Raw genomic sequence first — 13,505 nt, 5'->3', positions numbered from 1 at the left:
CCGGAACGGGTCCGAGGCTCTCGCAGGCAGGGCTGGGCCAGGCAGGGGCTGCGAGGCCGGCACAAGGGAGGCGGCCCCGGGGACCGGACAGGGCGGGGGCGGGGACGCCGCCGCCTGCGCGGTTCCGGGTGCTCCCGGCGCGGCGCTGCCCAGGGCACACTTGACCGAGGTCGGGCTGCGGGGAAGGGCGGGTCTGGGGAGAACCCCGAGAGACGCGGCGTCCTCCAACTCCTCCTCCTTCTCCTCGCTGCCGCCGAAGCCACATCCCGAGCCCGAGCCCGAGCCGGCGCCACCGCGCCCCCGGCCATGGCTTTTGCCAATTTCCGCCGCATCCTGCGCCTGTCTACCTTCGAGAAGAGAAAGTCCCGCGAATATGAGCATGTCCGCCGCGACCTGGACCCCAACGAGGTGTGGGAGATCGTGGGCGAGCTGGGCGACGGCGCCTTCGGCAAGGTTTACAAGGTGAGGGCGCTGAGGTGGGTGGCCGGACGCGCGTCGAGGGGCTCCGGAAGGAAGGGATGCCTGCCCCTGACCCGGCCAGCCTGGCTCCGGCTCCGAGGGCTGCCCGGCCCTGAATTCGGGGTCCCTGGCCCTCATCCCGATGACTCTTGTTTTTTGGGGGGAACATCACTCGGCCCGGCCGAGTCCCTGCGCTCTGGGCGCCCCCTCCGGGCACGGTTACCGCCCCTACCCTAGCCCTGTTTCAGAGCACTTCCTGTGTGTCCCGCACTGCGCTCGGCGCCGCACGGGGAGACAAAGGGGCGTTGACAGGACCTCAGCATCCGAGAGGGCCACTCGAGGGACCCTCCAGGGACGTTCCGTAAAACGGCGATACGGGCACACTTTTTTTTTTTTTTAAAGAGACCACACAGATGCTGTGGGAATATCGAGGCGATGTGGACCGAGAAACTCGGCTGCGCTTGGACGGGTTGGGAGCTAGGGACACATCTGAAGATGAGCCAGAGATAGGGAAGTGGGGTGAGCGAGGGAGGGGTGGCCCATGGACTGAGAGGTGGGGCTTGGAAAGGTGGGTTGGGGCTGGGCAGAGGGGGAGGTCAGGATCTGGTGAATGCTGAGCCTGGGGGAACAGATTTGATTCCGTCAGTCTGAGTCACAGCTGGGGAGTCTCCCAGCCTGCAGTCACCTCTCCCCTAGAGGAAGACGCGGCAGAGAGCTTTTGTGGAGTGGGTGGGGCAGAGCCGATTGAGTCTAGAGAAGTGTGGCAGCAGGGCGTTGGTTTCTGCTCTTGGGAGCTAATTCTGAGGTGGTGAACTAGTTGTTTTAGGGAGCCAGCACCTACAGCTTGACTCCCGCCTTTCCCCTAAGAAAATTTTTACTGGGAGACTCCCACTTGTTAAATTGGTGTATATCTCCAGGAGAGCACCTCTCTTCTAAGCCACTATCCTCCTCCTTGGGGCTCCTGTAGCCTGTAGGCCACTCTGACCCTAGGATTGCCGTTCTATGAGGCTGGACCACAGAGAAGCCTTCTCCAGCCTTCTCTGACTTGAAAGTGGTCTATCGCCTTAGTTACCGAAGTAGTTCCTAGATGACCGGTGTTATAATAGCATCATTTGGGAGCTTGTTAGAAGTGAACAATCTCAGGCCCAGCCCCGACCTGCTGAATTAGAGTCTACGTTTTAATAAGATCCCAGGTGATTCCTAAGCAAATAGGTTTGAGAAGTACTGCCCTAGAGGCTTGGAGTGGTGGCAGTTTTTCTTTTTTCTTTTCTTTTTTTTTGAGACAGGGTTTCCCTCTGTTGCTCAGTTTGGAGTGCAGTGGCGCGATCTCGGCTCACTGCAACCTCTGCCTCCTGGGCTCAAGCAATTCTCCTGCCTCAGCCTTCGGAGTAGCTAGGTCTACAGGTGCACACCACAGCCCGGCTAATTTTTGTATTTTTTGTAGAGTTGGGGTTTCACCATGTTGCCCAGGCTTGTCATGAACTCCTGAGCTCATGAAGTCAGCTCGTTTCAGCCTCCCAAAGTGTTGAGATTACAGGGGTGAGCCACCCTGCCTGACCTGGAGCGGTGGCAATTTTGAGACCAACCAGGCCCACTCAGTGCCTTTTTTTATTTTTATTTTTTGGGAGACGGAGTCTCACTCTGTTGCCCAAGCTGGAGTGCGGTGGTTTGATCTCGGCCCTCACTGCAACCTCCACTTCCTGGGTTCAAGCAATTCCCTACCTCAGCCTCCCAAGTAGCTGGGATTGCAGGCACCCACCACCACGCCTGGCTAATTTTTGTATTTTTAGTAGAGACGGGGTTTCACCATGTTGTCTAAGCTGGTCTCGAACTCCTGACCTCAGTTGATCCACCCACCTCAGCCTCCCAAAGTGTTGGGATTATAGGCGTGAGCCACTGTGCCTGGCCTGGTGCCTCTTTTGTTTCCTTGCCACCTCCCCTCTGAGCCCACACTTCCTGTTATGGGGTGGGGAGAGGTCTTGTGATCCGAGAGGCAGTGCTTTTGGACTGCCCCGACTTGCTGTCCTCCTTTGCCTGAGGGCCTTGCCCATATTTGAGGGCAGCTAGCTCACCCTCTCCTCAGTACATCTTTTCTTTACTCTCCTCAGAGCTGCATCTTCTTCCTAGTGGCACCAGAGAATGATCCTCAGCCTTGCAGCTCTCTCTGGACACTGCCAGTGTCCTTGACTGCCTTAGACACAGCCTGCTCCTGCAGCTGTGCTCTGACTACTGTGAGGGCAGCTGGACCCCTGTGGTCAGCTCACCACAGGACCCACTTTCTCCAGAAGGTTCAGTTGGTGTTTTTAGCGTATGCTAAACATATGGGTTTTTTGGGCTGGGCATGGTCGCTCACGCCTGTAATCCTAACACTTTGGGAGGCTGAAGCAGGCAGATCATGAGGTCAGGAAATTGTGAGCATACTGGCCAACATGGTGAAACCCCGTCTCTACTAAAAATACAGAAATTAGCCGGGCATGGTGATGCGTGCCTGTAATCCCAGCTTCTCAGGAGGTTGAGGGAAGAGAAACGTTTGAACCAGGGAGGCAGAGGGTGCAGTGAGCTGAGATAGCGCCACTGCACTGCCTGGCGATAGAGCGAGACTCCGTCTCAAAAACAAAACAAAACAAATGTATGGGGGTTTTTTTTCTCCGTTAGGGGCTTTCAGTTGCATTCTTGTCCCCTTCCCCGCAATGTATCCTGGCTTCATAGGGTTCATCTTCCTTTAAACTTAAATGCAGAACTTTGCTTTTATGCTGGTAAGATTTCCCCTTGTCATTTTCAGTTGTGTTTCCTCCTGCTTTAGTCCCTTAAGACTCCCCTGCTGCTCTGAAAGTTTCATACAAAGGAGCTCATCCGATTCACACTCTATACTGTGTCCTCTTGGTTCTCCAAGCATGTAGAAAGTCAGTTTTTAAAAAAGTGACTCCAGGGTCAGGCGCTGTGGCTCACGCCTGTAATCCTAGCACTTCAGGAGGCCGAGGTGGGCGGATCACTTGAGGTTAGGAGTTTGAGACCAGCTGGGGCAACATGGTGAAACCCCACCTCTGCTAAAAATAAAAAAATAAAACATTAGCCGGGTGTGGTGGCACATGCCCTATAATCCCAGCTACTCGGGAGGCTGAGGCAGGAGAATTGCTTGAACCCGTGAGGCGGAGGTTGCAGTGAGCTGAGATCGTGCCACTGCACTCGAGCCTGGGGGACAGAAGGAGACTGTGTCTCAAAAACAACAACAACAGCAAAAACAAAAAGTGACTTTAATTCTCAGAGTTGTGAGCTGGCTCCACCACAGCCCTCTCCGCCTACCTCTGAATCCACCATTTTCTCTTAATTAAGGGTGAGCCAGACCAAGAGAGCTGTGTGATTGCTGATAGACCTGAACAATCTATTCTATTATTTATTTGGCCTTAGCATCTACCTCTCTGACCTAAGCCAACCCCATATGCCCCGGTGCCCAGAGAAGAGAAGGGAATAGAACCCAGGGCTCTGGGCTTCAGTTGAACCCTTTTTCCTTAGTCACCAGCTAAGGAAGACCCATCCTGGATCAGAGATCCCGATCACCCAGGCTGCCTACTTGAGAGGTGCTGTTTACTCACCCCTCCTGCTTGAAGTCAAAGCAGGTATTGCTTTTACTAAAGACCCCTCTAATCAAGGACCACAACTCCTGCCCACTTGATTGTTCCCTGGCCTGGTCACTGAAGTAACCCAAACCAAAAATTCCATCTTGATGTTATGGCTGGAACCAGAGATTCCATTTTGACACGGCACCTGAGAAAGCAATTGGCAGGGAGCTGAGGAGGGACTGCCAGTAGCACTGTTTTTCTTCTGACAGCCTAAGTGTTGAAGGCTTCCTGAGGTCTTTCTGGGCCTTGGAAGTCTGAATTTGTCAACAGTGTCAGGAGAGGACTCTGACTCCAGATTTCCTGATGAGTCTTCACATTAGCAGTCTCCGAGATATCAAACCTCTTTTTTTCCTCCTCTCCCTGATAAGCCTTAATCTGTCTGCCTCAGGGGAAAAAGAGGAGGATAGGATTGATTTTGTGCAAAGTCAAGCTCATTCTCACTGAGTGCCTGTGTGAATGCAAATTGGTTTCAAAAGAAAACCAGTCCTAGTTAATTACTAGAATACAAAGTAGACTGTAATCCCAGCACTTTGGGAGGCCGAGGCTGGTGGATCACTTGACGTCAGGAGTTCAAGACCAGCCTGGCCAACATGGTAAAACCCCATTTCCACTAAAAATACAAAAAATTAGCTGGGCATGGTGGCGCATGCCTGTAAGCCTGTAATCCCAGCTACTCAGGAGGCCCAGGCAGGAGAATTGCTTGAACCTGGGAGGCAGAGGTTGCAGAGAGCAGAGATTGTGCACTCCAGCCTGGACAACAGAGTAACACTCTGTCTCAAAAAAAAAAAAAAAAAAAAGTAAAGTTTATAAGCTATATGCTTTCAAAATTCTTATCACTGAAAATAATCTTAATTTTGAAGAGGAGGGAGAAAGGGGAAAAGGTGATAGGCTGAGTGGGAAAAGCTGACTTTAGCTGGGTGTGCTTGCTGTCATAGCAGCAGGCAACACAGGTACTCATGCACACAATGTGGACAGGGAACATGGAGAAATGAAAGGAGTTGGGTTGCAGGCTGAGATGATTTTTCTGCTTCTTTTTGTTTGTTTTTAGAGATAGTGTCTTACTCTGTCGCAAGGACTGGAATGCAGTGGCACCATCATTGCTCACTTCAGCCTCGAACTCCTGGGCTCAAGGGATCCTACTGTCTCAGCCTCCAGAGTAGCTGGGACTACAGGCACACACCACCACACCTGGCTAATTTTTAAGTTTTTTGTAGACATGGGGTCTCGCTATATTGTCCAGGTTGATTTGGAACTCCTAGACTCAAGTGATCCTCCTGCCTCAGCCATCCAAAGTGCTGGGATTATAGGTATGAGCCACTGAGCCTGGTATCCTTCTTAAACATTGCTTCGCCAGCCTGAGCAACATGACAAAACCCCATCTCCACCAAAAATACAAAAAATTGGCCGGGCGCAGTGGCTCACACCTGTAATCTCAGCACTTTGGGAGGCTGAGTTGGGTGGATCACCTGAGGTCAGGAGTTCAAGACCAGCCTGGACAACATGGTGAAACCAAATCTCTACTGAAAATACAAAAATTAGCCAGGCATGGTGGTGGGCGCCTGTAATCCCAGCTACTCGGAGGCTGAGGCAGGAGAATTGCTTGAAATTGGAAGGTGGAGGTTGCAATGAGCCGAGGTCATGCCACTGCAAACCAGCCTGGGTGAAAGAGGGAAACTCCGTCCCAAAAAAAAAAAAAAAATTAGCTGGGCGTGGTGACATGCGCCTGTGGTCCCAGCTACTCAGGAGGCTGAGGTGGGAGGATCGCTTGAGCCTGGGAGGCAAAGGTTGTGGTAAGCCACTGCACTCGCCTCTGCACTCCAGCTTGGGCAACAGAATGAGACCCTGAGACCCTGTCTCAAAACAAAACAAAACAAAAAGTAGAAAATTGCTTTGGTTTTGATTTTTTGTTGTTTTTAAGCTTTTTTTTTTTTTTTTTTTCGAGACAGAGTCTAGCTCTGTCACCCAGGCTGGAGTGCAGTGGTACGATCTCAGCTCACTGCAACCTCCGCTTTCCAGGTTCAAGCAATTCTCCTGCCTCAGCCTCTCAAGTAGCTGGGATTACAGGTGCGCACCACCACACCCGACGAATTTTTGTATTTTTAGTAGAGGCGGGGTTTTACCATGCTGGCCAGGCTAGTCTCGAACTCCTGACCTTGTGATCCACCCGCCTCAGCCTCCCAAAGTGCTGGGATTACAGGCGTGAGCCACCGAGCCCGGCCTTTTTAAACTTTTAAAAGATTTATTATTTTGCAAAATTGGGAGTTTACCAAACAAATAGCAACAATTAAAAAGAATAAAATTACCCTAGGTTCCATCAATGTCTGTTGACATTTTGATGTATTTCCTTCTAGACTTTTGATGTTGTGGTGAATTTTTTTTTCCTGCTTGGTTCCAATCATATGTATCTGTAGTGTTTTATTTCTTTTTTTTCTTTTAGACAGAGTCTTGTTCTGTCACCCAGGCTGGAGTGCAATGGCGCGATCTTGGCTCACTGCAACCTCCACCTCCCGAGGTGGGAGGATCACCTGAGGTCAGGAGTTCGAGACCAGCCTGGCCAACATGGCAAAACCTCCTCTCTACTAAAAATATAAAAATTAGCCTGGCATGGTGGTGGGCGCCTGTAATCCCAGCTACTCAGGGAGGGTGAGGCAGGAGAATCGCTTGAACCTGGGAGGTGGAGGTTGCAGTGAGCCGAGATTGTATCACTGTTCTCCAGCCTGAGTGACAGAGCGAGACTCTGTCTCAAAAAAAAAAAAAAAATTTAAAATAGATTAAGTAATCTTATGCCAGGCACCATGCTAGACGCTTTACTTAATACGTAATAGAAGACAATTATGCCTTCGTAAAAATCACAGAGCTATGCAAAATCATGCAGTAAAAACTAGAGGCCTTATGGGAGGAATGGGGTTGAGGGCACAGCACTTAAAAACTTCATCAGTGGCATCTTTTAAAAAAAGTTCAGAATCTAGAAACCAGTGGTACAGTTTTACGCAAATTACATGGAGAAGAAATACACACATGCTGCGGTAAGTAGGCATTTTACCTGAAAAAAGATGCACCACATGGGTGGATGTGGGTGCTGTGAAGGCAGCAGCGTAGGGCGCTGTGGAAGGAGGTGTGTGTGCAATCTGATGGCAGATGCACATGGGTGTGGCTCAGAGGTGGTTGATGGATGTCAGAGGTGTGTGCCTGTGTGTTTTGTGCATTCCTTCAACACCTGAGTCAGCTGAGTGCAGTTTTCTGTATTCATCTGCGGTGTTCACTTGCTGTTTCTATATGTAACCAAACACGACCTTAGCATGATAGCAGAATCACTCTCTGGTATGTTGATGGTGTTGGAGCAAAGTTGGCAGGTTCAAAATAACGGTTCTCACAGAGCCGACTGTATCTTGATGAACAGCTTTGTAGAGTTCTTGCTATATTTTATTTTATTTTATTTTATTTTAGGCAGAGTCTCACTCTGTCGCCCAGGCTGGAGTGCAGTGGTGCAATCTCAGCTCACTGAAACCTCTGCTTCCTGGGTTCAAGTGATTCTCCTGCCTCAGCCTCCCGAGTAGCTGGGATTACAGGTGTGCGCCACCACGCCAGGCTAATGTTTTTTGTTGTTGTTGTTGTATTTTTAGTAGAGACGGGGTTTCACCATGTTGGCCAGGCTGGTCTTGAACTCCTGATCTCAAGTGATCCGCCTGCCTCGGCCTCCCAAAGTGCTGGGATTACAGGCGTGAGCCACTGTACCCGGCCATTGCTGTATTTTAATTTACTTTTTAGGCTAGACTTTCTTTTTTGAGACGAAGTCTTGCTCTGTCGCCCAGGCTGGAGTGCAGTGGCATGAACTCGGCTCACTGCAACCTCCGCCTCCCAGGTTCAAGTGATTCTCCTGCCTTGGCCTCCCAAGTAGCTGGGATTACAGGCGCCCGCCACCACGCCCAGCTAATTTTTGTATTTTTTAGTAGAGACGAGATTTTGCCATGTTGGCCAGGCTGGTCTTGAACTCCTGACTTCTGGTGATCTGCCCGCCTCGGCCTCCCAAACTGCTGGGATTACAGGCGTGAGCCACCAAGCCCGGCCTAGGCTGGACTTTCAAAGGGAATTACTAGGTCAAAGCATATGCCTATTTGAGGGCATAAAATGAGATAAATTAATACAGGTCCCCTTTGTCTCTTGCTATTGCTGAGAGCCAATTCCCAAGTCCTCTTAGACCCCTCAAGTGCACAGGGGGCCTTGGCAGCTGCTGCTCACAGCTTAGGTGCCTCTGCTGTGTGCTGGCTTTAGGAGTGATGTGACATTCTGCCCTCCCTGCCTGGTTGAGAGGAAGCTCAGATTAAGTGAAGTAGGAGCCCTCCCAGGCCGTCTTGCCTGTCCCTGAGCCAGAGTCTTCTTTCACCTCCTCTCCTGCCTACTAGTTTGAAAGCTTGGGTTTCCACTTCCTCTGGGGATGGGGAAGGTCTCAGTCCTCCCCTCCTCCTCCGGAAAGAGATCTGGCCCCAGGCAGTAACCTTGTTTCCGCTCAGCCAAGTATTTTTAAACCCAAGTCCATGCTATTGTGAGTGGGTTTCTGACTCGTGACTCAGCCCTCATCCAAGGGGGTCTGAACTTCCCGTGGATGACGCCCTTCAAGGGGGCCCGGCTTCTGCGTGGGGCCCTGCCCACAGCCCTGTGGGTCTGATTGCGCACTGGCCGTTCTGGGAATTTTTTTTGGCTGATGCGAAAGCAAGCTGCGGGGGAAGGGATCGAAACAAACAGATGGACCCGCCCTCCACCTAGGACTCTCCCGTGGCCTGGCCTCCCGAGGTTACCTAGATTAGGGGGGATTCTCCAGAGGCTGTTACCCCATAGCCCCCAGAACAGCCTTGGGTGGTCACTCTCAGGCCCTCTGCTGCTGAGGGTAGTGGAACAGGGTGGTGGTGAAGGGAAGAGATTTGGGGCTCAGTAGGATCTCGGTCCTAGTCCTGGCCCTATCTGAACCCCAAATAGGTGACCACCTCCTCCTCTGAACCTGAGTCTTGTGTCTGCAAAATGGAGTTGGCCACAGGGCTGAGAGGAGTTGAGGAAGTGATGTGTTTAGCATCTGATTCTCACCCAGGAAGGGCTCAGAAAATGACGATGAGGTGTTATGATTGATGCTCTTGGTGTCAGATGGAGAAGCTCCTGACCCATCACTATGACTTTAGATACAAGGCAGGAACACCTCAGTGTTTATAGCATAGCCCTCATACCAGCGCTTCCTCACCTGGCACTACTGGCATTTCGGGCGGGGTCGTTCTTTGTTATGGAGCTGTCCTGTGCATTATAGGGTGTTCCACAGGATCCCTGGCTTCAACCCACTGGATGCCAGAACGCCTCCTTGCAGTTGTGGCAACCAAAAGTGTCCCCAGACGTTGCCACATGCTCCATGGGGGAGGGAGGCATAATGGCTCCAGCTGAGAACCACTGTCTTGTGCAGATGAGCGTTCCTTTATTCAGCCCAGCAGACTGTATTTGTTGACCTCCTCTGTCAGGTCTCTGGGTGTGCAATGAAAGAGTTGGGCCTTTCAGTCAGAGAAGCCAGGGTTTGCATCCTGGCTGTGCCATTTAGCCACTGTGTCCTTTCAGGCAAGTGGCTTGTCTCAGCCTCCCTCAGCTTCCCCATGAGTACAGTGGGGCTGACTATACCTGCGGGAGCTATTGTGAGAATTGCCTGAGTAGCTCACACAGCGGGTATCCAGTTAGCCACAGTAGGTGCTCAGGATAAGAAGGCCGCCTCCCCTGCTGCTTCCAGTGTGTCGTGGGGGAGGAGACTGGCAGGTGCTGCCTGAGATGAGAGTTGTACAGGGACAAACAGGCAGCCAGCCGAGAGCGGGGAAGCTTCCACCTGGTACGGCAGGCAGGATGGTGATAAGGTGGAGGGAAGGAAGTCCAGGCCAGAGAGAGGCCGGCCCATGAGAGGCCCGAGGTGGCTGACTGCTGGCCGTTGGGCTTGATGTGGGGGCCTGATGTGGCCTGAGGATGGGGCCACACGGTGTGGCCCCCACGGGGCTTGAACCAAATTTGACTTGATTGCCAGTATTTTTAAATGAAGAGATTTCACAGAAAATCCCAGATTTCTGTCTTCTCTGTAAGTATCAGATAATTTGATCCTGGGCTGGGCGCGGTGGCTCACACCTGTAATCCTAGCACTTTGGGAGGCCAAGGCGGGTGAATCACCTGAGGTCAGGAGTTCGAGACCAGCCTGGCCAACGTGATGAAACTTCGTCTCTACTAAAAATACAAAAATTAGCTGGGTGTGGTGGCTCATGCCTGTAGTCCCAGCTACTTGGGAGGCTGAGGCAGGAGAATCACCTGAAACCTGGGAGGCAGGGGTTGCAGTGAGCCGAGAAAGTGGCATTGCACTCCAGCCTGGGCAACAGAGCAAGACTCTGTCTCAACAAAACAAAACAAAACAAAAACAGATAAGTTGGTCCCTTCTGCGTCTGGGCTAATGATGCTGTCCAAGGGAGTGTTACACAGGCTATATGGGCAATGGCAGGTTTCCTAGTCACCTCGTTCAAACCAGAGGAAAAATAGGGAAATGAATTTTAATGGTATATTTATCACTTCAGCATATAATACATGCAGAATTAAAGCAATGTGTTATATTCTTTTTCATGCGAAGTCTTTGAAATCGGTGGGTGTTGCACTTATGGCACATCTCCATCTGCACCGGCCACATGTCAGGTGCTCGATAGTGACATGTGGCTAGTGACTGCCATGTTGGGCACGACAGATCTGGCCTCTACTGTTGCCTCCTCAAACCCAATGGTCATTGGATTTGGGAAGCGGGCATGGGCCAGGGCCGGGCCAGATCTGCAATAGCATTTGGGGGCGTGGCTCATTCGGGCTGCCATAACAAAATACCATAGGCTGGGTGGCTTGCAAACAATAAACATTGTATTTCTCATAGTTTGGAGGCTGGGAAGTCCAAGATCAAGGCCCCCACAGAGTTGGTGTCTAACGCGGGCCTGCTCTGCTTCATAGATGGTGCCTTCTCGCTGTGACCTCACATAGTGGGAGGGACAGAAGGACAGCTAGCCTTCTAGGGTCTTTTTTTTTTTTAAGACAGAGTCTTACTCCTTCATCCAGGCTGGAGTGCAGTGGCATGATCTCGGCTCACTGCAACCTCCGCCTCCTGGGTTCAAGTGATTCTTGTGCCTCAGCCTCCAGAGTAGCTGGGATCACAGGCGTGCACCACCACATCTGGCTAATTTTTATATTTTTAGTAGAGATGATGTTTTACCATGTTGGCCAGTCTGGTCTCAAACTCCTGGCTTCAAGTGATCCACCAGCCTCGGCCTCCCAAAGTGCTGGGATTACAGGCGTGAGCCACTGCACCGGCCTCTGGGGTCTGTTTTACAAGAACACTAATCTCATTAAGACCTAGTCATTTCCCAAAAGGCTCATTTCCCTCCTTCTCATGCTATCACCTTGGAGGTTGGGATTTCAACATAAGAATTTTGTAGGGACACAGATACTCGGACTATAGCAGGGACCAAGTCAAGAGAGCTTTGAATGCTAAGCCGATGAATTTAGACTTGGCAGTTTTGATCTCAAAAAATGTCCTGGCTGCCTTAAGTCCCCCAGGGCCTGACCGGGTCAGCCCATGTAACATTAGAGAGGGACTCTCTTTTGCCATGACCAGAGAGGCGACACAATTGCAGGGTGCCAGAGCCAGGATTCCTGGCTGCCCAAGACTAAGGTGGTCCATGCTGCATGGAGGCTGAGCCAGAGTGGCCGACCCTGGTGACCAAACCAGGTGGGTGTGGGAGGGAAGGCCAGAGCTGTAGTTGGAACCCAAATCAGAGCTGAGGGAGTGAGGTGACAGGTGAGAGGTGACCAGCCTGAGAAGGAGATGCTTGTGAGACGGGAGGCATGGAAGAGTCAGGGCATCTTAGGAGATGGAAAGAGAGCAGAGAGGATGAGACAGGAAGGCAAGCTTGTGTCTGCTGGGGATCAGAGGTTATCTGGGAACCTGGAGGAATTCCTGCAGTTCAAGCCTGGCTCTACCTCTTGCAGGTTGTGTGATGCTGAGGAATTTACTTATCTCTGCCTCAGTTTCTTAAGCTGTGAATGGTGATGGTAATGGTACAATCACATAGGGCTGTTGGAAGATGAAATGCGACAACCCACAGAAACCACTTAGTCGAGGACACTGGAGGAAGTCACGTGTTAGCTCTAGATTGTTTATTGAGCACCTACTGGTGCCAGGCCCTGTGGGTTCCAAAGTGAACAAGATAGATGAGTAGGGAGTTGACTTTTGCTCGGTTCCTACATGTCCATCATTTATTCTTCTCTTATCCCCATGAAAGGTAGGGGGATATCCTCACTCCACACCTGATGAAGCAGAGGCCCAGAGAGGTACAGTGACTTACTCAGGGTCACATAGCTTTTTTATGGCAGGGCTGGGACTTGCATCCAGATCTTTCTGGCCAGGAGCCTGTCTCTTTTCTCTTCCATAGCACAGAGAGAAAGACAAACGGGCTTGTTGGGCAGTCCACGGTCGCTTCAGTGCGGTGTCTACTCTTGGCCTTGTGGTTTCTGTGCCCAGGAACGTCACCCTTCTTTGCAAGCCTGCCTCAGCTGGATGGCGATGGATGGTGGCTTCTCATGCAGAGGAAGTGGTGAGGGGTGCAGGCAGGACTAGCACAGGAAGTGGCCGGGGAAAAGGGCGGGTGTCAGGGCGGGGAAGCTGAGTGCTCCTGGGGCCCCTCCTGGCACCGTGGTGGGTGGGGCTGCTGGGACCGCAGCAGCCTGCAGTGCAGGGTGTCACTGGGTCTTGTCAGCAGAGCAGGGAGGGCGGGTGCTGAAAGGCTTCCTTGTCCCTTCTCCCTCTCTCCACCACACTCACCTTCCACTTCACTCTTTCTCTTCCCCTTTCTCTCTGCTTCCCCTGTGATGCATTTTTTCCCTTCTCCCATAGCTTACCGACGTTTTCATACTAACAGACTATACCAGGGCTGGCACAGTGGGTCACATCTGTAATCCTAGCACTTTGGGTGGCTAGGAGTTCACGACCAGCCTAGGAAACATAGGAAGACTCCATCTCTTCCAAAAAATTTAAAAAATTAGCCAGGCGTGGTGGCACCAACTGTAGTCCTAGCTGCTCTAGAGGCTGAGGCAGGAGGATCACTTGAGGCCGGGAGTTCAAGGCTGCAGCGAGCTGTGATCACACCACTGCACTCCAGTCTGGGTGACAGAGCAAGACCCTGACTGAAAAACAGGTTGTCTGAAAACAACAATAACAAGGAAAAACAGGCTATACCAGAGCCCGAATTAGACACCTAAGACTTGGGGAGAGGGATGGGGACGAGGAGGGACTTCACCGATGCACTGGTGACTGAAGAGTTAACTCCAGCCAGCCTGGGTTAGGTGGTGCAGGGTGGTGGAGGCCAGTGGGCCTCTGGGAGGAGCTGA

At 51.7% G+C, this 13,505-nt stretch overlaps 1 protein-coding gene across 1 annotated transcript in view; it reads left to right on the top strand.

Moving 5' to 3' along the window:
* The window catches only part of STK10 (serine/threonine kinase 10), a 143,343-nt gene continuing 129,838 nt past the window's right edge, over nt 1–13,505 (top strand). Inside the window, exon 1 of the mRNA XM_054488687.2 lies at nt 1–462. Coding sequence (XP_054344662.1) covers nt 307–462 — 156 coding nt within the window. The 5' untranslated portion in view covers nt 1–306. The remainder of the gene's footprint in view (nt 463–13,505) is intronic.

Source organism: Pongo pygmaeus, chromosome 4 (assembly GCF_028885625.2).
Source record: "Pongo pygmaeus isolate AG05252 chromosome 4, NHGRI_mPonPyg2-v2.0_pri, whole genome shotgun sequence".
NCBI lineage: Eukaryota > Metazoa > Chordata > Mammalia > Primates > Hominidae > Pongo > Pongo pygmaeus.
This window is presented reverse-complemented; position numbering and strand designations above follow the sequence as displayed.